The following is a 20,874-nucleotide window of genomic DNA, read 5'->3' as shown; positions in this document are numbered from 1 at the left end:
CATTCACATAAATCTTCCTTGATTTGAGCTGCAGAACCTTCAACTTTTTTCTGAATATCAGGATGCAAAGAAAATGCAGATCATGATGGCTGACTTATTTTTGATTGATGGTTCTGGGACCATGCAGCACTCTGGCTGTGCAGGAGCAATTCAGTCTGTGATAGGTAGAAAGGACTCTACTAGAGATTTGAGGAGAGAGGGTTTAGAATACAAAGGGAAAATAGTGAATGCTGAATTAAGTATCTGTCTGCCTTTGAAGTACCTTACTTGTTCAGCATGGAGGTCTGTGTTTGTTTACCTACTGTGCCATTTGAAGTTAGACAGGGTGTACCCACTATGGAGTGCCTCTTACTGCCTTGATCAGGGTAGATGTGAACAGGAAGAGAAAGTTGGTACTATTCACCCATCCAAAAATTTGCAATGGGACTTCTTACTATCGCAGTACTGAAATGGTAAAACAGTCCTTTGATAACCAGACAAAAAGGTGAACAAGTGTTAAACGTGAGCGTTGTGTATTTAATTGTCTTCAGTAACAGAAGACTAACCGGGGATTAATGGATCAGAAAGCTTGACACTTTCTCCACAGTTAGGGGTATTATTCTTTTTCTAGTTAAGTATCTGAGTAGGATGAAAATGCTGTTACTATGGGGGTCTGAACTATCTCCCTGCCTTATTCTGTATGCTCTTTGAACTTCTAGAACTGGCAGCAGTAGCCAGAATTAATTCAGCAATTCGAATGGGTGATGCTGAGAAGACTGTGGCAGAAATGATGAATCCAGAGGCCCAGTTACCAGAGGTTTATGCATTTGCTGCAGATCTTTACCAAAGGGAGCTGGCTACCTTACAGCAACAGAGCCCTGAAGTAAGTATCACCTTCTCTTTATTTCTGGAAGTTGGCATGGGTCACCGGGTGTACCTTGTCTGTTCTGTTAAATGCATTCTCTGGAACAAACTTGTCTTGAGTCTTCATGGAACTGCTTTGGTGTTCAGTCTATTCTGATGTGGCTTAATCCCTAAATCTTGAGCTACTTGGCCCTGTAAGGTTCCGCTTTAATCTCTTACTTGGTGTTCTAGCTTTGTTTACGATACTCACCTTTCTGCTTCATTGTCATAAAGGTTGTCCCTTTGCTTTGTAACATGTCTGTTTTGACAGCTACTCTGTTGTTTTCTATTTGCGGCAGTAGTTTGTATAGGGCACAGAGAATTAATTTGCTGTCCTCTTTGTATGCAGGGTAACCTCACCCATCCAGAACTGTCTGTTGCTGTTGAGATGCTGTCTTCTGTGGCCCTGATTAATAGGGCTTTGGATTCAGGGGATGTGAATACAGTGTGGAAACAACTGAGCAGTCCTGTCACAGGGCTTACAAACATTGAGGATGAGAACTCACAGAGGTGGATATTTCAAGGAATCATATATGTTCTTGATGTTGCTTATATTCTGTGACTTCATGAATTTTTTCTTCTGTTCTCTTACATTTTACATTGTTTCTACATTATTTATTACAGTATTGATTTAATCCCTTATCTCCTGCATCTTGTTTTTGCAATTACTATTTCTTACTGGTCTGAGTTCTGTGCTGTCACTCAATGCTTTCTCATGGATTTCACATGAAAGCCCCATTGTGATACCATTAGGTTGTCACTAATTCTTACACCAGCTCACTCACTATTTTCTTTGCCCTGGACTGTTATTCAGTGTTTTAGTGCTTTTCTCTATTTGGCAATTTTGTTTGTTTGAACCTACTTCACATTTGGGCTGAGCATCCTGCACACAGCCTTTCCTCTTTCTCCCCCTTTTCATATTTGTTCTAGTTTCAACCCTCATGTTACCTCTCCCACTTTGTGTACCAATTCTCATGCTGTGTCATGTGTTCCCTGGCTAACTTGTTGTGATGTGATGTGATGTTTATTGGGTTTGGGTTTTGTTTTTTGACAGATACATCGATGATTTGATGAAGCTGAAGGCTCAAACAAATGCAAAAGGAAATGAATTTATCACGTGGAATGATATCCAGTCATGTGTTGATCATGTGAACAAAGTTGTGCATGAAGAACATGAAAGTAAGTTTTTCTGCTCAATTCATGCTAGACTGATCCTAGCTTATAAGGAGTGCTAAAATTAGGTGCATGTCAATACAAAAAGTTATTGACTGACTTACAGTTGTGTCAATATGTTAGATGTCTAGAAAGGTCTTATTTCTGAACAAGACTTGGTGGTCTGTGATACAGAAGTCTTGATTGCAGGACTGCAGGCAATCAGGAGTGTTTGTGGTATTGAAGTCAATATCTCAAAACTGTTTATTAATCCTTCCAGTGTAAATTTCAACCCTTTTTTGGATTGAAAATGCGTTTTCTGATGTCAGTGTCTAGGATTTGTCTAGAATCTTCTAATTTTGTTTCAATCCCCCAAATTTAGTGAAAGCTAGTGTTACCAAAATCTCTCAGTTAGTTGTAGCCCATGCTACAACTCGGAGTGCTCAATCCTCCTTCCTAATTTGCTGCGTTCAGTAGAAGATATTTTTCTTGAAGTCTTATTCTCTCTTTGACTGCAACTTTGCCCTGTTCAGATTTTCCTCTTCTTCCTTTTATTCCTTCTTTTGAATGTGCTTTGGCCTTTTTACCTTCGCAGTATTTAGTGGAAGTTCCACAGCCTCAGTCCAAGATCCTCTACTCTTTATCTGTGGATAGTTTGACCTGCATATGCAAGATAAGCTATTCACCTTTTGTTGATGACTTTCAGGTCTGTAATGATACTAGATGCATTTCTATAGTGGATGAGAAGCTTGAATGAACAACAGAAAGATGAGTTTATTTCCAGGTCTTGTTCTCAGTCCTTTAACTCCTGGCTGTGGTAACACTACTTCCAAATTACAGCTTCTTTGAAGATCAGTATTACAAATACTGCACCAAATAAACAAGCTTTTTCAGTTACTTATATTCAGTGATAAATCAACAGATACCCAAGAAAGTTTATTCTGAAATGCATTCTGTTCCACAGCTACTTATTGTTTTTGCTTAAAACATTTGATACAGCTTTTTCAAAGAACATATTATCAGTTTGGTGCCATTCAAATTCTAAGTTCCAGATACTGGGACCTAAATCTCAAGTTAGGGTTGTAATGGGAAATGCTGATCTTTTAGTAGGTTCGTTACTTTGCTTACTGTTAGTTCCATCAGAACATTAGAAGCTGTTATAATACTGGTTTTAACATTATGTATGTATGCCTTCTTGCTGTTAAAACCAGTATTATAAAAGCTGAAATGACTGCTAGCTGACATTCTGACTGGTAAAAGAAGAGTATGCTTGCACAGTTGTTGCCTTTTGATATGAAATATTGGTAAAGTGCAAAAGAAAATCCCCTACTGGAAGATGTGCAAAATCCCTCAGAAGTTACAAGCGTCCAACACAGCTCACTGGTGAGACTCTAGCTCTCTGGGTGTGGGGAGCATTTGAGCTCTCACCGGGAGAGTTAATCTTTCAGATCTACCGTGTGTGTCGTGCACTGCAATTCACACTGCCCAGTACTCCGCTGCAGGGCTTATTGACCTGGAGCATGGACACCTGTTTCTTTGTATTTATGTAAAAGGTGTGATCCAGGAATCACCACTAATGCATTGCACTCACAGGCATTTGGTCAGTAGCCCTATATTGAAGAGAACAGGAAGAGGTGTAGTGTATACATACATGTACAGTGCCAGGCTGGACGGGGCTTGGAGCAACCTAGTCTAGCAGAACGTGTCCCTGCCCATGGCAGAAGAGCTTGGAACTAGATGATCTCTAATGTCTGTTCTATGCAGCAAGTGCGAGTAGCAAAACTTAAGTACTCGTGAAGGAAAGAAATTACTGATGCAAGCTGAAAATTGTGACTGTTAACCTAACTTCTATGCCTCTAGCCCTACATTTTTTAAATTTCTATTTTTCAGTAGTATTTATGTTAATAAATGTCTTTTAGCAGTGATAAAAGACTGGAACTTAGTGTAATTATGAACATTTCAGCAAAACAGAAAATATGAATAATTCTTCTTTTTCTAATGCAGTATTAGTTGATTTAAAATCCAGAGCAGAGATAAAGGAGTCCTTAAAAATAGCAGAATTAAACAATTCTTAGGTAGATCCTTCTGAGGTTCTGTTTCAGATGGTTTTAATTTTCTGGTTTTTTTCTCAGTTTCATTAAGGGATCTTAACTTTTGTTGATGACCAGTACTGAAAACCTCCTGGGTATCACTTGTTTTCAAGCCATCTGTGTAATATTTAGCTCAAAGCCTTGCATTGTAAGGCAGGAGAGATTTGTCACAAGTGTGAGTGTGGAGGTGATGCTGAAGTTTATGTTTTGCACTGAGACAAGCAGGTGTCTTCTGCCACTCCTTGTTGTATGCTTGGTGACTGGTGTTTCACCTTGGAAAGCTTATACTCTAGAGAGGGTTAAATTTTAAATTAAAAGCCTCCTGTCTTGGTTAACTTGTTTGCTGCTTCCCCAGATAGACACTAGGTTTCCTGTTTCGGTCACATGAGCAGATTTGTTAAAACCACACAAACAGGGACCCACACTGTGAATGCACACACCGGTGCTATGTTCATAGTATGTAAGAGATCACAGTGCAGTTCTAATAGTTTATGCAGTCCCAACATCCTGTTCCTTTTAACACTCCTTATGCTGTAAAAAAAAGTGCAGAAAATCCTATAATGAGATAAATTTTTCTTCTGGGGAATTTCTTAATTCCTTGGCCTGTTTCATATATGCCCTTATGCAAAGATACTTTTTATCCCCTCTCTATGAATAAGTTAAATTAGTCTGAGAAGGTCCTCAAGATATGTGACCATATATATTTTTCATTTCCACTATGCTTGTAAATAGTGTCAAATTAAAAAATGCTTTCCAGTGAAGAGCTGTAACATATTGCTCTTCCATGGAATATGCCATGTCCACATTAGCAAACTAATCAAAGAGATTTACTACTGAGGTTCTATGCCCTTTCCTAAGTTATCATATCTGGTTTTTGGTAGGAACGATGCTATCATTTTAGCGATACGGTTCTTGCGATGTCCTCAACATGTATTTTTCTCTGATCTCTACTCCGTCCAAATGTAATCACTTTCCTAAGATGTTCTAGTTTTTGCATAATCTTCTGTTTTGTGAGTCTTTCTTTTGCGGAAGAATCACAAATCTTTGAATACAATAACCGAAGCTGGAAATCCTCACACTGAGTCCTTTCTTTTTTCTAAAAGATCTCTCTGTTCTGAGATCAAACCATGATTGGATCCTTCTTTAAGCAGGGAATTGAAGTAGATAAATCTAGGATCCATCTCAACCTGAGTTATTTTGTGGTTTGCAGGAGATTGTTGCTGTAGATAGGACATGTATGATGTACTGTTTGCATTTAGCTAACTGTAAGATGCATCCACATCTCTGATGATACAGCTAATACTATATACATCCTTAATAAAAGAGTTTTCTAAAATATGAAGTTATCGTGTTTTTAAATGATATTCCATGCAAATCTTTAGCTTCCTGTGAAAATTTCTTTCTGGATAAGCCAGAACCTTGGAATATTGTAAACTCTGGCCATTCGGGCTTTGATAATTCTCTTCTAGTGGCTCGGAACTGTGTGTCTGAGGACTCAATTTTGTCCCTGCCTGTGGTTTCCCTGAATGATTTTTTTCTTTTTAACTTTATTTTTTTAATTGCCGTGCCCAGGAATTATGACTACTTTAAGGTGGAGAAATAGTCTTGCTTTCTTTACTAGTAAATAATGTTTTCTGTTAAAAATATTGCGGTTCTTGGCTGATACTTGGTTTAGGAAGAACTAACCGCACTTTTCTTCTGAAGCAGTTATTGTTGACCAAAAATGGAACTTTGTCTTTCTCTCCCTATGCCTTCCTCCCTAGGGATTTTGGCAATTGGTCTTATCAATGAAGCTCTGGATGAAGGGGACAGCAAGAAGACTATTCAAGCCTTACAGATTCCTGCAGCAAAATTGGAGGGTGTAGCCCCAAAGGTAGCACAGCATTATCAGGATACGCTGCTTCGAGCCAAGCGAGAGAAAGCACAGGTGAGTGTAGTTAAATGGACCTCTTGAAAGACCTTTACATATGTGTAATGGGATTCTTACTGGTCTTGAAAATCAGGAATCAAAACTGGCAGTGGAGAGATGGCATTCTGCATACCTTCAGCTGATCTTACCTGATCAGTTTGGATCTTTCTGTATTAGAGAAAGAGATTTGCAGCTAACAGTATGAATCTTCATGAACTCTGGAGATAGGTGTAAGGATATTAAGTGCATGTGGTGGCTTATTACAGCTAATCCTGGGTCCTCAGTGAGATATTTGTTTTGTTTGTGGAAAACTAGTATCATGTGTTTCTGCAAGGAGACCATGTTCATTCCAGGAGTACTGAACTTCTGAATGCAAGTTTCCTGCAAGCTGAAGTATTTTTTTCTAATGTTCTTTATTAAATGTCATAGGCATAGTTATATATGGCAAAAAGAAAGTTTCTGAAAGTGGAAAAATCTGTTAAGTGATAAATTAGAAAAAACACGTGAAGCAACATACATGCTACTAGCAAAATGTATGCTGATGCCTGTGACACTTAATAGCTTATGATTTTTTTGAGCAGTAGTTGTCATTAACCAAGGACTTCTACCTGCTTGTACATAGTTGCAGCTTTTACTAAATGAAAGGTGGAGATGAAGAGAGGAAGAGCAAGTTTCATCTTACAGGTTTAAGAAAGGTGATGAGGAGTGTGCCTGTGTGTACTCAACTAATTTTTGAGTAGTAGGGATAGGACACTGAGTTTTTTTTCTCCGCTATTTACAAAGAAGTAGCAGACGTCTGTGGTTTCAGTGGCTTGAGAGTGTTTAGTTTTCTTTTTTCTGCTGTGGACTTCTTCGCTCTAGTAGCAATGCACGATTTTGTGTAGAGACTAAGATCTGGATTGTCCTGAACACTTTTTGTTTGTTTGTTTTTGACTACAGGTAAACCCACGTGATGGCAGTAGCTGAAAACTGTATGCATTTCTAATGAAAATCATTAAGCAGCTCTCCCAAGGACCTTGACAGGGTTAATGTTTCTCAGGAACCCATTTTGTGCTGAAGCATTTCCTCCCGCTGAGTCAGAATAAAATAATGAACTCTTTTTAGTGTGTGCTTAAACTTGTGCCAGGGTGTGCTGGTAACTTCTCAGTTGGCGTGAAATTACCTTATTTAGACATAAAACAAGTAAAGAGCTTGTTCCAGCAGCATGGCAGAAATTTCCAAAATAGAAAGATCATATTATAAAGTAACAATGTGGGGAAAGTAATTATCATCTGATGTCAACTGTTATGAACTAGTGATTTCTATACCTCGGGGCTGAGAGGGATTGTACTTCACCTCAACATTGTTCAATTGTTTAGGTGAATGGGGAGCGCTGTATGATACATGTTTCTTTTGTGATGAGGAGAGAGAGAAAAAATGCAGTAGACCTTGTAGTATGTTACACTCTGTGTACCTTGCAGAAAGCCTTGCAACAGTAAAACTGTAGACAAGCACTGGATGGTTTTGGTAGTGTTTGGGTTGACTTCTGCTGGTACACAGTACAGTACAGTTACAGCGATTATTCTCCCCCACTCCCTGGACAGGACTTTTGCTATTGCTGATACTCTTGTGGGACTATCTGGCTTTCAGATGAAATCTGCCTGTGAAAGTCATGTTAAGCTCTTGAATGAAGTATCATTTAAACAAGTTAGTTTCAAACTTGCCAGAACAGTGGGAAAAATATGGAGGGCATGTAAGGGAATGTTCATTTTCAGTCTGGCCTTAAAGCTCTTGAACATTGTAAGTAGTGGTTCTTTTGTGCAGAGTGATTATTATTCCGCACCAGAACTAAATGTTTCCTGTGTTCTGTTTGTACGAGGAGAGCTATCAGAGGGGTGGCAGTTGCATCTTAGCATTTCTTTCAGTAGTTACCTACAGGAAACACCAGTGGGTGGAGAAAAGCTTATGCTTGGCAACTGCTAGGTCATTGTTCTTTATATATATTTTGAGACTTGCTAAACACTTGTCTCTTTCCTCGTCTCAAATTTCTTCATGTAACATGAGCTCATTGGATTTCCCAGCCAAAAATACAGGATACTGTGTGATCACTGCTCCTTGACAAGCAATCTGTTAAAATAAAGACTTAAAACATGGCTTTGACTGCTGTGTGTGTCCACCCACCTACGATACATGCAATGCTTTTTTGCTCTGCTAGTTTGTACAAGCTTGTGAACTTTTGTGGGCAGGGACAAGAGCAGCCTGATATGACATTACTTACCCAAAAAGTTTTTAGTTTCTGCACACAGATGTGCATTGGCAGCTCTGTGTAGTCATGTTCTGTTGAAGGACTAACTTCTTGGGAAATCATGTCCTCCTAGCTAGTATGGCTTTAGGACTGACCAGTACCGAGTCCCTGGCCTTGTGTTCTCTCTGCTTATCAGAGTGATTCCATTGATAGAATTTCTTCTTCATTCTATTTCCTGAAAAGAGTTTTTGACTGGGAGCAAGTATTGAGTTTGGTAATGCCATAGTAGTCTGCTAGTCACAGAGATATCCTGTGATACGAAATGTGCATGATATCCTTGTATTGGAAGACTGAAATACTTCTTATTCCCTCTGATATGGGTAACTACTCTATTGGCTATTGTTGAGCATGGAGTATTTTACTTTGCAAAAATAGTGATACTTCTCTCCCCACACTGTGTATATTTTTCTTGTTCTATTCTCTTCAGGACACACAGGATGAAACAGCTGTACTTTGGCTAGATGAAATTCAGGATGGGATTCATAAGGCTAACAAGGACACAGAGGAGTCTGAGAGATGTAAGTATTATCACACACTATTGTTACTTTGTGTGTTGAGAAATTCTGATGGTAAATCAGCACCATACTGGAATTTGGGGCACACAAATTACATACTTTCAAGTGCAGTACCCCATATGGTTGGACACTCTGTACTGAAGAGGCCTCTATACTGCAAGTTGTCTGATTGTTTTTTATTTATATTTTGTATTTATATAGACTTATTTGTGTAGCACACAAGCACCCCAACTATAAGAGTGTGTTCACATTGCCTTACTCTGTTCTGCCAGTGTGTGTTTGCTGTGAGTCACTGAGCCCATGAATGCCAAGCTAACCTGCTTCCTGGTGTTATCCAAGTCTCCTTAGGAATTCTGGCCATTAATGAAGCAGTAGATCATGGTGATGTTAGCCAGACCCTGAGTACCTTGCGTTCACCTGATGTGGGACTATATGGAGTCACTCCAGAATGTGCTCAGACGTACCAGCGAGAGCTGTCAGAAGTCAAGAGAAGAAAAATGGCAGCAGGTACACCTTCAGTAGCCTACTGTTAGCGAAATAAATTCAAGATTATTGTATGCAGAATTGGAACTGGAGGTAAAAAAGCCCCTGGGGAAGAAGTCTTGTGTAATAGGTGGCAATTGTGGATGCTTTGTGAACTAATTTTTTTTTTCCAAAAAAGTGTGTGAATAGATAGTATAATGTTCTCCACTTGTAGAATGTGTTGTGTTTAGGTAGTTCTCATATGAGGTCATTAGGGACTTGGAAACATCACTTCTTTTGCTTGGAGAAAGAAGCATCTGTAATGTGGATTTCCTAGTTGTAACATTTATATGCATGAGAGGTAAGACACTTGTCTAGTTTTGAGACTGACACTGCAGTTTCTGCTCTTAGGAGGCAATGGCAGTGAATGGGTGAAACACTGGGTGAGAGGAGGCTATCATTACTATCATAACCTGCGGACCAAAGAGGGAGGATGGGATGAACCAGCAGAATTTTTGCAAAATGACATACAGCTGTCACGAGAGGAAATACAGGTAGGGTAGATAACAAATGCCCTTTCTCTGAAAAGTTGACATTCTTATCATTCCCACCCTTAATGCAGCTCTGAGATAGAATGTTTCAATACCATAGTCACGTTAACAAGCTTAGTAACTCATTTGATTTGCTGGGCATCGTCAGATTGTGTGTTCAGAACTTCTTGTCCCATTTCAGAAAAATTTATCCTGTCACTGAAAGAGTACAGTGTCACTGTTTTTTTGAAAGACAGCTTTGAAGTTTCTTGTAAGCACAAAGTGGAAAGCTCATGTAGCATCTTTCTTTTTGTATCTCCGTTTTCTTTTTCTAACTCTTCTTCCTATCATAACATGAATTCAGAGCACCATATCTGGAGTCACTGCAGCATACAACCGAGAGCAGTTGTGGCTGGCCAATGAGAACCTGATTATGAAACTTCAGGCTTGCTGTCGAGGGTATCTTGTTCGCCAGGAATTCAACTCAAGAATGAATTTTTTGAAGAAACAAGTCCCAGCAATCACTTGCATTCAGGTAATGATATCCTTTAATTATGTTTGAAACTTGTTCTCTGCACACAATTGTCTTTGCCTCATTTTGTAAATTATCTAAAGGCATTTCCTTTTCCAGTGAGCTTTGGTATATTATTTGCTTTTATGTGTCATATATAGTCAGTAAAATCTTCTCACACAGGATTGGAGAGATAAAAACTTACTTGAGGAAGCTTTACCTATTTTTTTTTAACAAATTTCAGTGTTTTGGAAATAGGGCAATATGAAGTGTGTTGCATGTCTTGATAGTGATAATACTATGAGATGCATTGCTGTTGTAATTCGTCACGAATTCAAGAGAAACAGTGGTTTTCAGTATTCAGTAAGATTGTTCTCTTCAAATTTGTCCAGGGATTTGGAGGACTGAGGGACCTGAAAGATATAATGGGATAATTCCATATGAGATTGGGCTCATTTACAGGACAGCAACAAAAACCCCCTTTCTGTGGTGTCGTAACTGAAATGCACGCAAATGAAATAGTTGCTTTGCACCCTATTACCATTTTATTATTTGAACAGTGTATGTTTGTTTGTTTCTGCCTAAGTAACACATCCTCTGCCTGTATGTTTAACAAAACCTCCAAACCCACTCCTAGCTCATTAAAATAACACTCTGTCCCTTTAAGTGTAGTCCAACCCTTTGCCTAACTTCTCTTCCAAGTGTGGATAGCAGTAATCTGCTCTGAAGGCTTAAAATGTTACATCCCTGTTCTCACCGGCTGCAACATGTAACACGTGATCCTCTTATAGAACAGTTTCTGTCAAATTGACTGTTTTGTTATATCCTTGATCCCTAACTGTGTTTCAGAAGGCCCAGAATCTTCATGGGGTAGTTTCAAGTCTCTCATGATTGCAGTTGGGAAAATAGTTAAATGCCTCACAGAATGTATCTCTTGATAAGACAAGCATGTCTCCCTCATGTTTTATTTAACCAAAAGGGAAGTCAGAAGCTGAGGAACAGAAAGAAACTCAGATTTGTAACTACTTCTCCTTAATTAGAAAAGTAAAGTGAGCGTACCTGTTTTGTTTTCAGTCTCAGTGGCGCGGCTACAAGCAAAGGAAGGCATATCAAAGCCGTTTGGATTACCTGCGAGCACAAAAGGACCAAGTAGTAAAGGTAGTGCGGGGACCCTGCTGACTTTTTTGGTAAATCTTTTGGGTAGTGAACTCTGTAAGAAAAGTTTCTATCTGAGTGTTTTGGTTACCCTTTAATAGATTCAATCAATGACCAGGATGTATCAAGCCAGAAGACGTTACAGAGATCGTCTGCAGTATTTCAGAAACCATGTAAGAGGCTATCTTGTTAAATGTATTCTGCACCTGACTTTTGTACTCTTTCCAGAATGATGTCAAGTGCTTTTTTGTTTTTTAAATCCTAGATAAATGATGTTGTAAAAATCCAGGCCTTCATCCGAGCGAACAAAGCACGAGAAGACTACAAAACCCTCAGTAAGTATTGTCAAGAGGATAAAACTGATGTGCCTCGAATCTCTGTTTGCGAGGGATCATAGAATCATAAAAGAGATTCCTCAGCTTTCTCAGCCTGTCTCCATAGGAGAGATGGTCTAGCTCTCTGATCATCTTTGTAGCTCTCCTCCGGACTCCAGCAGCTCCACATCCTTCTTACGTTGAGGGCCTCAGAGCTGAACGCAGTGTTCCAGGTTGGGTCTTGCGAGAGCGGAGTAGAGGGAGAGAATCACCTGCCTTGACTTGCTGGCCATGCTGCTTTTGATGCAGCCCAGGATGCAGTTGGCTTTCTAGGCTGCAAGTGCACATTGCTGGGTCACGTCAAACTTCTCGTCAACTAACATGATGTTGGTTGTGTGATCTATAACATCAAGACAGTTTTGAGGAGTGATTGGGATGAACCTTTGGTAGGGCAGTGCAGAAAGTAGGTAGTTCTTGAGGCTGAAGGAAAACTTGATTCTAGCTGTTGCTTTTTCTGCTGATATCTAGAAGTATAGGTTTGCAGTTAGCTTTGACAGTGTGGACTTAGCCTCTGCTGATACTGACTTTGTTCTTCTTTGCTTCTCTTATGATTTTCCTAAACAAGAAATGAAAAAATGTCAGAAGCTGTTTAGACTTACTGGTACTAATTTAGTTCTGGATGCTCCTTGATGTGCTGTTTGAACATAGATAAGGCATATATTTACTTCTGTTTGCCATCCCTTGATGTTTCTTTTTTTTTGCCTGTTTTTAGTTAATGCTGAAAACCCACCTATGACTGTGGTTCGGAAATTTGTCCATTTGCTCGACCAGAGTGACCAAGATTTTCAGGAGGAGCTTGAGCTAATGAAACTGCGTGAGGAAGTTGTAACCTTGATCCGATCCAATCAGCAATTGGAAAATGACCTCAATCTCATGGACATCAAAATTGGGCTGCTAGTGAAAAACAAAATTACATTGCAGGTAAGAAATGTGCTTATGGGAGACCAGCTACAGATTGAATTGAGCCCAGTGGTAGTTAGCCTGGAGAGCTTCTGGCTGCAGATGTCAGTTGCTCAAACCCAGTAGAAAACATTGCCCCAGACTTGCAGTTTTTACTCCCAATAGATTCTTAGTCCATTCCACTAATTTAGTATGCATCCCTAGAAAAAAAACTGTAGGAGGAGAAGAAGCAAGACCTGAAGCTAAAAAAGGCAAATACCAGACTTTCTTGATCTAATAAATGCAACAGATTTTGTGTTTGAACGCTTTGATAACTCTGTTTTGTTGCTCCTTTGTGTGGTCCTGGATTTCATTACAGTAGGCTTCTCCCTATGCAAAATCCCCATTGGTGTACCAAAATTTATCTTGGAAGGAAGCTGCAGCGCTTGACTGATGCTTGCAGTGAAAAATGCCATTGCCGTCTGAGTATGTAGAGGCAGTGAACCAACTAAGTATGGAACAGGGGTTTTAAGTTGTAAGCCCAGAGAAACTGCTGCCTTAGCAAATAATGCTTCACTTTAATAGCCCCAGGCATACCTTGACCCTGCCTTTCTACATCCAAGAGAAGTGGACTCTCAGATGCAACTGTTTTCCAATATTGCCTGTTAGAAACTTCTTAGAGTGGAATCTATACCTATTCTTTCTTTCCAGGATGTTGTTTCTCACAGCAAAAAACTTACCAAGAAGAACAAGGAACAGCTCTCTGACATGATGATGCTGAACAAACAAAGAGGAGGTTTGAAAGCATTGAGCAAAGAGAAGAGAGAAAAGCTGGAAGCCTATCAGCATCTGTTCTACCTACTTCAGGTAAGAAACTTTGTACGCCACTCAGTAACCTCTTGTCATAGAGGCTTATGTGTCTTAGCACAGTCTTTGCTTATGCACTGTAGTTTTCATAGAACCGTTAAGGTTGGAAAATACCTTTAAGGTCATGAAGTTCAACTGGCAACTGTTTTGAACTACCTTAGTTTTTGGCAACACTGATGGGGACATGCATACTAAGTAATTTTTCTTGTTGTTGTAGACTAACCCAACCTACTTGGCCAAGCTGATTTTTCAGATGCCTCAAAACAAATCCACAAAGTTCATGGATTCTGTCATCTTCACGCTGTATAACTACGCATCCAATCAAAGAGAGGAATACTTGTTGTTACGACTTTTCCAAACAGCACTGCAGGAAGAGATCAAGTATGTGGTAGCAATATAGCGCATTCTTGCTGTTGAATCAGTTTTGGCAATTTCTCAAATTGAGGCAGTTTTCATGTTAAGTCTCGTGCTAATATGCAGATAATGCTAATCTGTCCTTTCACTGTCCTCTCCCCATTTCATATCTCTTAGTGTAGTCTATATCAGAAGAATCGAGTATGTCCATTGAGGATGAGGGCTTTTTACTTCAGTCAAGACTTCACTGCTCAACATGGCAGCTACTTTTGATCTGATGCAGTCATGCTAAAATTCAGTCTAATCTCAATTCTCTGGTGTCTGATTATAAACACCTCCAACAAACTGCAAACTCAGGCTTTACAAGCTAGGGAGAGAGCTAAATCCAAGCTTTTTGGGTTCCCAAAAGCTGATGAGGAGTCTGAAAACAAGAGGCTTTAATATTTGGCATTTCTATTTCCTGTCATTGTTAGAAACTCAGGCTGTCTTCAGACATATTTTGTTAGATTGGTTAGGCCTTAGGAGCTCAGTGTTATATGACTTCAGTTCTTTACAATGCAGAGCAGCATAACTTGCTGTGAGGAAGAATGCTCAATGAAATTTTTGAGGAACTACTCTTTAAGTATTTTTGGGAATGCTTTTAAAGCTTGAAGATGGTATATACCCTGAAACAAATAACAACTTCTAAAGAAGATTTTTTTTTTTTTGCCCTTAAATTCATGCTTGGATTAGTAGTCCAGGGAGATGTAGGCACTGACAGAGTTATGCATACCTCATATTTCACGTAGATTCTTTCTTCTTCAGATCAAAAGTAGACCAGATACATGAAATTGTGACTGGGAATCCTACTGTTATTAAGATGGTGGTAAGTTTCAACCGTGGTGCTCGCGGTCAGAATGCCTTGAGGCAGATCCTGGGACCGGTTGTGAAGGAAATAATTGATGACAAATCACTTAATATCAAAACTGATCCGGTGGATATTTACAAGTCGTGGGTTAACCAGATGGAGTCTCAAACTGGAGAGGCCAGGTATGGGACCTGCTAATACTGTATTTTTCTAAACATTGCTTAGCTGCTTTGCATTGCTTGGTTAATCATTCAAAACCATACTTCGCTCCGTTGCATGCATCTGTCCAACTGATACTGGCTTTTAGTCTCCTCAAGATGGCTTTCATCCAAGGATTCTAAAGATCATACTGCGGTGATGGTGCTGCGACAGTATTGAAAGGGAATGTCATTAGGAGATGGAAGAAGAAATGCTCTTTGGTGTTCTCCTATGTTGACTTGATAGTTAGCTATGAGATGCCTTCTAACCTAAAAGAATTCATAGTAAGAAAAGGTATTTGAGAATCTCTTCACATCAGTCTGTGTTCATGTCATATATATAGCCTTTGCAAACAGGTACTATTTTCAAACCAACAAAACCTCTTTTGCTGGCAAAAAGCATGACATTTCAATTCTCTTAGTCCTGAAATCTTTCTAGTTAATATTGGCCATTGATGACAATTGCATTGTGCTACATGATTTTGTGTCATTTTGGTTTCTTTTTCTTCCAATGCTTGTGATTTGCTAGAACTGGAGGTTTCTATTGTGTTATTGTTTTTTTTTAACATACTTTAAAAAAAAAAAAAGCAAAAACCATACAGATGAGTGAATTTCTCCATTTGAAGCATATCTGCAGTCATATATCTTTGTACACTTTGTGCAAAATTCTGGACATGTTAAAAATGTAGGCGAAGATGTGTGTTCAGATTCTTCTCTGTACATGAGATTTAGGATATGCTTTTATGAATTGTCAGCTTTGTCCATCTGTGTTCACTGGAATTCTATGCGGTAGTTTCAACTGATTGAAAAAAATATAACGATTAATTTGGTACACTTTCCCACCAATCTCATGTTATATTGATTTTATGGATGCTGTTCTAGGTTCTACTTGTGTCCAGGTTTTTATCATCTTAATACTCAAATGTGTAGCTTTCTTTTTCACCTGTTTGCAGTCTGAAGTACCACTGTGTGTTACAGTTGGTGCTTTTTTTGCCTAGTGTGCGTGCTGTAAGAAAGATTCGCTTTTGAGTTAGCTGGGCCTTTTGTCGCAGTGACCATTGCAAGGGAAAGTAAAGGGAGTAAAAGGAAAAAATTTTGTTTCTCACAGTGCCTAAAAGGGCAATGCGCAGCTCTTGTCAGTGAATATAAACTTGTTTCTGTGTCAGGCTATAAATTCTTGAAACATGCTAGCCTGAGTAATATTCACCTTTATGTTTGACTTTTTCAAATAGCAAACTGCCGTACGATGTTACGTCTGAACAAGCACTAAGTCACGAAGAGGTGAGGACGCGCCTGGATGCCTCAATCAGAAACATGAGGACAGTGACAGACAAGTTCCTGTCTGCCATAGTTAGTTCAGTGGACAAAATCCCGTGAGTCTGATGTACCCACAGTATTATCCTTGAGTTGTTGGCGGGTTCCTGCTTGCAGCAGTCTGACTTGACCTTTTCTTTCTCTCAAAGTTATGGAATGCGTTTCATTGCTAAGGTCCTGAAAGACTCCCTGCATGAGAAGTTTCCTGATGCTGGCGAGGATGAGCTTCTGAAGGTGAGGATCTGAACACCCTTGTGAATAATTGTCATCCAAATTGGCTGTGGCAAACGCATCCCATTCTTTTCTCTTCTTGGCTATATGTGTGGAGAGGAGTGCATGTAAACCTGTATAAAGCTCATTTATTTACCTCTACAGACAGAAAATATTTCACATCAGGATATTGATGTTAGCTTCATATACATCACTCGAGATATAGTACATTGTTTCGAAGGCGGTATCCTGTTGCTTTTGCTTTGCTTTAAACATCTTGGTCATTTGATCCTTTTGGTTTCTTGACTTGGGTTACTGTTGCTCCTAGAAAGTAAACCTTGGCTTTACTAGTATGATCACAGCCAGCTGCTCCTTCCTTAATGAGACAAGTCAAAAAGTCTATATGCAAAATTCTGATATTCCTAATTCCCCTCTGTAACGCTCTAGGATAGTTTGACAGCAGTATGTAGAGAGTCACTTCCCGTGATATCTAGTCAGTTTTGTATTTTGCATTTCAGTTAATTTTGAGAACTAAAAGGATCCTAATAGAAGGTGCTCTCAGATGGGTATAGCTTTGGGATTTTCATTGAAATTTCTTTGGTTTTATGACTTTTAGTAGTTGTGAAGGCCTTTGTGCCCATGAATGCTTTACTTTTTAATAAAACAAAGTTTGGTTCTTAGAATACTTGAAACGTCTCTTTAAACTTCTCTGCCTTTACTTCATTATAAAATAATTACCAATCTGAATGCTGTTTTCTTCTCTCTTCTAGTTCTGTGCTTTCCCATTTTGAGACATCGGTTCTTTCTATGCAGGTGAATTAATTTCTTCCATCTGTAAATTTAGGTGGAAAACTGCGGTTTTTGTTAATCCTCGTGGAAACAATGTAACTGTCCATATGAAAGTCAAAACTGCAGTTTTGTGCAATAACTACTTTTAGATTTTTTTTGGCAACCAAAGATACCCATGTGATATACTGTTCTTTTTGCCCTGCAAGTTTGAAAGTTATTAATTCAGTTTCTTTCACAGATGTATTTTCTTATTACTAGTAGTAAACAGCTTTGACTGTTACCGTCCCATGGCATAATCTGTGAGAGTACAGCAGAGGCTTGCATGAAACAGTTGTGAAAAACATGACCTCACTGAAAACAGTTGTTAATTTCTGGGACTGCTTAGCAACAGCTGGATTTTTTTTCTGTGTTTTCAGCTGTTTGTTCAGACCCCAATCTCTTCTGTACATTTAAGTCACATGGCAAGCAGGTGAAGCCAAGATTCAGTGACCTTCTTCTGCAAATGAGCATGTGATGTGAGAACTATCGCTGTAAATCAGCATGTTGGGTTAATTCCTGTTTCATTGCTGGAATTACTTTTGGCTAAATATCAAATACAGGTTAGAATTATCTTTGTGAGCATATGGATAATGTGATAATCTTTATCTGCAGTTCCTTGAAATTTATTGCTGCTCACATTTGACTAGGTAAATTGGATTTTTGAAGTGTCAAATGCCATTCATCTTCTGTACTTCTGAGTTCCTTATCTCTGGATAAAATGTTTTCTTGGTTACTCACTAACTGGGGGGTCTGTCCCTGAATATGTTGCGGCTTATAGAAGAATTATTCTGAAAGAGAAAAGGGCTTTGGAGAACAAATGGAAAGTAATTTCCTCAGTTTAACTTCTTGGTCTACCATTCTTCCTCAGCCTTTTTTCTTTGTCAGAGATGGCAGCCAATGCTGCACGCTCCTCTAAGTATTAGCTCTTGCTCCATATTGAAACTGCATTATCAGATTCCTCTATACTGTGATCATTCTGCCCTCTCTTTGACTAACTCAGTTACATTTAATTCTCCTGACAGACTGTCTCATGCTCTTATCAGTAGTCCATTGGTAACTTTTAATATCTCCTATCCATACATTTTTATAAGTTTAAGTTCTAGACCTTTACGCGTAGGAATATCTGCTGCTGTATTGTCCTGCGACTAGCAGTGCTCAGTCTTTCCTTTTTGTGTTGACCGTCCTATTGCATCTTAATGATATTTTTTTTTACACTGTAGATTCTTTGGGATGGTATGTGTTTCTATACAGCAGCACAGCAGAACCTTTGTATGGGAAAGGGTCTTCTGGCTTATGAGAAAATAATTTTATCAAAGCACAGATTAGTTTCACTAAAATCCAGTTGCGTCCTGTACTATTGTTTATTGATGCATTTCTTCTCTACTCAACTTTTCCCAGATTGTTGGCAACTTACTCTATTATCGCTACATGAATCCAGCCATTGTCGCACCAGATGCATTTGACATCATTGACCTTTCAGCTGGAGGTCAGCTGACCACAGATCAACGTAGAAACCTTGGTTCCATTGCAAAGATGTTGCAGCATGCTGCATCCAATAAGATGTTCATGGGAGACAATGCTCATCTAAGCATCATTAATGAATACCTGTTGCAGTCATACCAGAAATTCAGGTATTAGACCTTAGCTAATTAAGTTGGGAAGTTTGGCAGAGGGTAACGTTGGAAGTATTAAGGGAAAATTATAAATTTTGAATATAATAGATTCTATCTCTGTCAAATGTCTGTTGAAAATAAGAGATTTCACTGCCATAAACATCATTGACAATGGCAGATAAAACATGTACGTGGAATTTATGAGCAATACCTTGTATGTTAATGGGATTGCAAAGTCCAGTGTTTCGATTTAAGAGCTTCCAGAATAAAGGTTGCTTTTGCACTTACTTATTGTGGTACTTTGGACATGGACAACCAGCATGGACATACATTCTTATGTCCCATGCGAACCCTGGTTCCACATTAAAATCTAGTGGTGCATTTATCTCTTCATGTAGTTGAAGCGATCTTTTGTTCAAGAGTTGTCATCTTATACCTCTCATGTTTTGGAAGTAGCCAGAGGTTGCTAGGGGCAAGGGGTGATAATGCGACGGGAGCACGAGGATGTGTGAACAAGGTGACTGAAGCTATAGACCAGCCCTGTCAATACGGAAAATGCGCAAATGTCAACATGGCCAATATCAATAATTAAATTTGCTAGGTTGGTTCTAATGTGTTAAACTAAAGGTGACAAACTGTAGTGGGTCCTAATGTGCCATAGTTTAAAGAGGAGAGACTATACTTGAGATGGTCATGGGGAGTTAATGCTCTTGATACATCACATCACGCTTAGTGTCATGCTGTTCTTCTCTCCTTTGTTTTGAAGACGTTTTTTTCAGGCTGCCTGTGAGGTTCCTGAATTGCAGGATAAGTTTAATATTGATGAATATTCTGACCTGGTGACTCTCACTAAACCGGTTATTTATATTTCTATTGGTGAAATCATCAATACACACACTGTAAGTATACATTAGTCACAAGTTACTCTTTATAAGCAGTGCTTACAAAGAAAATACTACTTCTGGCTGAAGCACAAAGTTACTGAATATAAGGCTGAAAGTTGTCTCGATTTGTAGTGGTGAGAGCTTGTTGATTTATAGAATCAAGTAATTTATTATGGCTTCACTAAGTTTCTTTTGAAATCATTTAAGTGTGTGATATTGGCACAGCTTTGAATGTTGATGCTTTGGAGTTTAGTGAAATAAGATTTTTTTTCTAAAAGATATTAGCTTAGAGTAATGAAATTTTACTGTCTAGAAAAGGATGTACTGTTAACAACATAATTGTTTTTTCTGTTTATCTAGTTGCTCTTAGACCATCAAGATGCAATTGCTCCTGAGCACAATGATCCGATTCACGAGCTGCTGGACGATCTCGGAGAGGTTCCTACAATTGAGTCCTTAATAGGTGGTCTAGTTTATTTTACTTAAGAAATACATGTTATTACCTTAAATGACTTAAAGTGCAGTAAAGAAACTGTATAAGCAATCATCACAGGTCGTTTGGGAGGACGCGCTCTAAAAATCAGCAGCAGATTTGTTGCAGCATATTCTCTCGGCAGAATTTATTACCCTGAAAAAACCAGGGGTTCTTTCTCTTCTCCCCACCCCCCTCACCTCACCTTGATTACTACGTTGCAGCTATTTGAAGTTTGAAATCTAGTAGGGAGGAGGGAGGCAAACAGGCATAGTTTTTGGAGAGGATGCTTTGACAGCAAACACCTTGAAGTCGCTTGATGAAAAAGGTTGGAACCTTTTAAAGGAGTCATTGCTAGCACATTTTCTTCCAGGCACTGGCAAAGAACAGAACATAACAAGTGTTATCTGAGCAAACCTAGACCTTGGGTTTAGCTAGAACTTGCCCTCCTTTCTCATTTAATTTCTCCTGTGTGCATTCTATTGCTGTTGTTAATATGTCAGAGTTTAATCTTTCTGCAGCCTTGTAAGAAACAGGGGGAAACT

General features: G+C 39.0%; 1 protein-coding gene across 1 annotated transcript in view; it reads left to right on the top strand.

Moving 5' to 3' along the window:
• Positions 1-20,874, top strand: part of IQGAP1 (IQ motif containing GTPase activating protein 1) — a 53,843-nt gene that overhangs the window by 23,920 nt on the left and 9,049 nt on the right. Inside the window, exons 12-31 of the mRNA XM_018069559.2 lie at positions 699-862; positions 1,232-1,392; positions 1,937-2,061; positions 5,888-6,051; positions 8,745-8,835; positions 9,172-9,339; positions 9,706-9,848; positions 10,189-10,359; positions 11,410-11,493; positions 11,592-11,663; positions 11,756-11,825; positions 12,577-12,785; positions 13,455-13,610; positions 13,828-13,991; positions 14,769-14,993; positions 16,241-16,381; positions 16,472-16,556; positions 18,759-18,991; positions 19,740-19,872; positions 20,218-20,320. Coding sequence (XP_017925048.1) covers positions 699-862; positions 1,232-1,392; positions 1,937-2,061; positions 5,888-6,051; positions 8,745-8,835; positions 9,172-9,339; positions 9,706-9,848; positions 10,189-10,359; positions 11,410-11,493; positions 11,592-11,663; positions 11,756-11,825; positions 12,577-12,785; positions 13,455-13,610; positions 13,828-13,991; positions 14,769-14,993; positions 16,241-16,381; positions 16,472-16,556; positions 18,759-18,991; positions 19,740-19,872; positions 20,218-20,320 — 2,862 coding nt within the window. The remainder of the gene's footprint in view (positions 1-698; positions 863-1,231; positions 1,393-1,936; positions 2,062-5,887; positions 6,052-8,744; positions 8,836-9,171; positions 9,340-9,705; positions 9,849-10,188; positions 10,360-11,409; positions 11,494-11,591; positions 11,664-11,755; positions 11,826-12,576; positions 12,786-13,454; positions 13,611-13,827; positions 13,992-14,768; positions 14,994-16,240; positions 16,382-16,471; positions 16,557-18,758; positions 18,992-19,739; positions 19,873-20,217; positions 20,321-20,874) is intronic.

Source organism: Manacus vitellinus, unplaced genomic scaffold (assembly GCF_001715985.3).
Source record: "Manacus vitellinus isolate BGI_N305 unplaced genomic scaffold, ASM171598v3 scaffold_16_pilon, whole genome shotgun sequence".
Lineage (NCBI taxonomy): Eukaryota > Metazoa > Chordata > Aves > Passeriformes > Pipridae > Manacus > Manacus vitellinus.
The sequence above is the reverse complement of the archived record's forward strand: the minus strand, read 5'-3'. Positions and strand labels throughout refer to the sequence as shown.